The sequence below is a fragment of the Aplysia californica genome, unplaced genomic scaffold (genome assembly GCF_000002075.1).
Source record: "Aplysia californica isolate F4 #8 unplaced genomic scaffold, AplCal3.0 scaffold00002, whole genome shotgun sequence".
Taxonomy (NCBI): domain Eukaryota; kingdom Metazoa; phylum Mollusca; class Gastropoda; order Aplysiida; family Aplysiidae; genus Aplysia; species Aplysia californica.
In genome coordinates this window covers 1,291,566-1,294,147 of record NW_004797272.1, presented here as the reverse complement: position 1 = coordinate 1,294,147, position 2,582 = coordinate 1,291,566, and the positions used below count along the sequence as shown (strand labels likewise).

The following is a 2,582-nucleotide window of genomic DNA, read 5'->3' as shown; positions in this document are numbered from 1 at the left end:
CCCAAAAAAGCCCCAAACGAAAAAACAACACCTCAAAACAAAACAAAAAAGCAACAACAAAAACAAAACAAACAAAGACAACAGATCTCCAAAACAAACAAACTAAAAAAGACATCTCAACAAAATAAGATATCAGCATTTTAAAACAAAATCGAAATCTAATAAAAATCAATGAAGCTGTATGAAATGTCCGATGTCGAGAACGCACAGCATAAAAAAAGCCCACGTGAGTAGTTAAAGTTTCTGTCTGACTACTCACCTTTTTCTCCTGAATGTTGATCCAGGTGTAGTAATAATGCCGGAACTCGTCCATCCAGACCTCCGCCATCCGAATATTGTTCCTCACCACCACTTTGCCTATGCTGGTCAGCCACTTGTATGGAGACCTCTTTCTGAAGATGTGACCCACGCGTGAGCAAGGCAGAATCTCAAGAGTTCCACCACACATCCAAATCTGTGATGAATTATTTCTTTGTTAGTTTAGTTTAGTAGAGGGTTTACAGCGCTTGCAACTGCATAAGGTCATATGAGCGCCAGAAGATCAGAGGTGTTACAAGAGAGTAACAAACATAAAACGGAAGAAGGGGAGTTAAGTACGATAGATGTTTGATAGGAAAGAAGCAAACTACACCAGAGCACGGGCCAACCACCCACATTTCACTGTTAATGTTTTAAGCTCCAATCCGGATGATTAGGATAATTTAGAAGTGAGGCTGCTTCGACACTATCTTTTGGGTCAACATGGGCTGAGAGGGATACATTGTCACAGCAGAAGGACATATATTGTTATTATTTAAAAAGCGCATAGATCGTGCAGTAAAGCATGGATATTTCCTATGTAAATGAAGTTATTATTATTTTTATACTTGATAAGGGATTTTGGTTCAGAGAATCGACCTCTCGTCTATTGCTCGTACATTATATTATGACTAGCTGGGCCCCCTTTCGATGAAAGGAATGATCGGTGCATTAACATGAACTGAAAGTCATTGGCATGCTATACTCTACTGGGAAGGAGAAATAAATCTTGAGAGAAAAGTGACATTTGTGTTTCCAAGTTGCAAAATATATAATAGATGTATAGATTGATTCTCTATTCCGCTTTCGTGGTTGTACAGTCCAGAATTTCAGAGGGGTGGAACCAGTGCACATGGCTAGTGAACGGAAACCTCACTTGTTTATAATGGTGTCTTAGAAGACGGACTTTCCCAAGCTTAGATCTAAACGAAACTAATGAAAAACTTAAAATTAAACTACAGTGACTTCAGGCTTCTCATTGAAACTGTGGACCCTTTAAATGATTCTGAACCACCATTAATTTGGTTAAATTCGAAAGTTAAGTGGCTCGGAAGTTTTAGGCGGCCAAAGTGACGGACTTTCACAAATTTAATATGTATAGATAACCACCCAAAGCTCTAATATATATATATTAATACCCCTTCACCTGGATATGTGAACTCGACACATTTGAGTGAGCTAAACTTTTCCTAATTTCCTCTACGCAGAGTGATTTCCCTTTGACTTCTTCAGTACTCATAACAAAAAGTGAAGGCGTAATCTTTTTCCTCTCATTGGTAACGACAGATTCTAAGATTCTAATTGATACTTAAGTCAGTTGCATAATAGGGAATAAGTCAGCTCACTTATCAAAAAGTAAATCACAAAAAATGTATTTAAAACTTAAAATTTAGTATAGAAAGTCATTAGTACAAAATTCACAGACTACTGGGATCCTTCACAAGGTGAGCTATTGACAAATGGTGAACATACCCGGAAGGAAAGTTCTAGGTTCTCTGCTCCCCAGATGTTCATTCCCTCATCGTAAGTGCCGATTTCTTCAAAGAATCTCTTGCTGATGGAGAATAGGCCACCCGCCATGGCCGGAGTTCTGAGAGAGAGAAACAGACGAATGATATTATTCTACTGAGCTTCTGATTAAAGGAAGTACAATAGCTATTCTTGGGTTTAATGAAACTATACTGTATACATGTAATATACACAACTACGATACGGGTGGGTGGTAGATTAGCTATTTAAAAAGTGTTAGTATATTTTTCTGTTCAACTGAGCTGGCGAATCTGCCTTTAATGGGGGGGAGGAGGAGGAGAAGGAGTCCAATATCATAATAATATGGTGTCAAGAAAGAGAGTGAATTTGATAAATCGGCGCATGACTAGGAAAGAGTAAAAAAGTGAGACATTTCCTCTTATGAGACGACAGTAACAATATGGATCAGACCTGATGGGATCGATGCTGGAATGACGACGATCTAGCTCGTGTTTTGGGATCGCGTGCCAGGTGTAGACGAGAGTCCACGTGAACCCCCCAACTGTGATCCCGGCGAAGGTGTACTTGAGCGTCTTGTCGTCCAGGGTATCGATTACAGGAACTGTCACTGTCCTGTAGTCCAGCGCAATACGATCAAGCAGCGGTTCAAGCCAGCCTGTAGGTCAAAAGCGACGGTATTGTGATTTAACAGCTCTAGGGGAAAGCTCAGTTTTAAGTGGTTGGAACCTTTGAGGAATTTAATAATAATAATAATAACTAATAATAATAATAATAATAATAATAATAATAATAAT

The 2,582-nt window shown here is 38.9% G+C and overlaps 1 protein-coding gene across 1 annotated transcript in view; it reads right to left on the bottom strand.

Annotated features, from left to right (window-relative positions):
* LOC101850684 (putative polypeptide N-acetylgalactosaminyltransferase 9) overlaps positions 1-2,582 on the bottom strand; it is a gene marked incomplete in the record, with an annotated part of 15,934 nt that overhangs the window by 10,397 nt on the left and 2,955 nt on the right. The window contains 3 exon segments of the mRNA XM_013091415.1: positions 260-454; positions 1,771-1,888; positions 2,239-2,443. Coding sequence (XP_012946869.1) covers positions 260-454; positions 1,771-1,888; positions 2,239-2,443 — 518 coding nt within the window.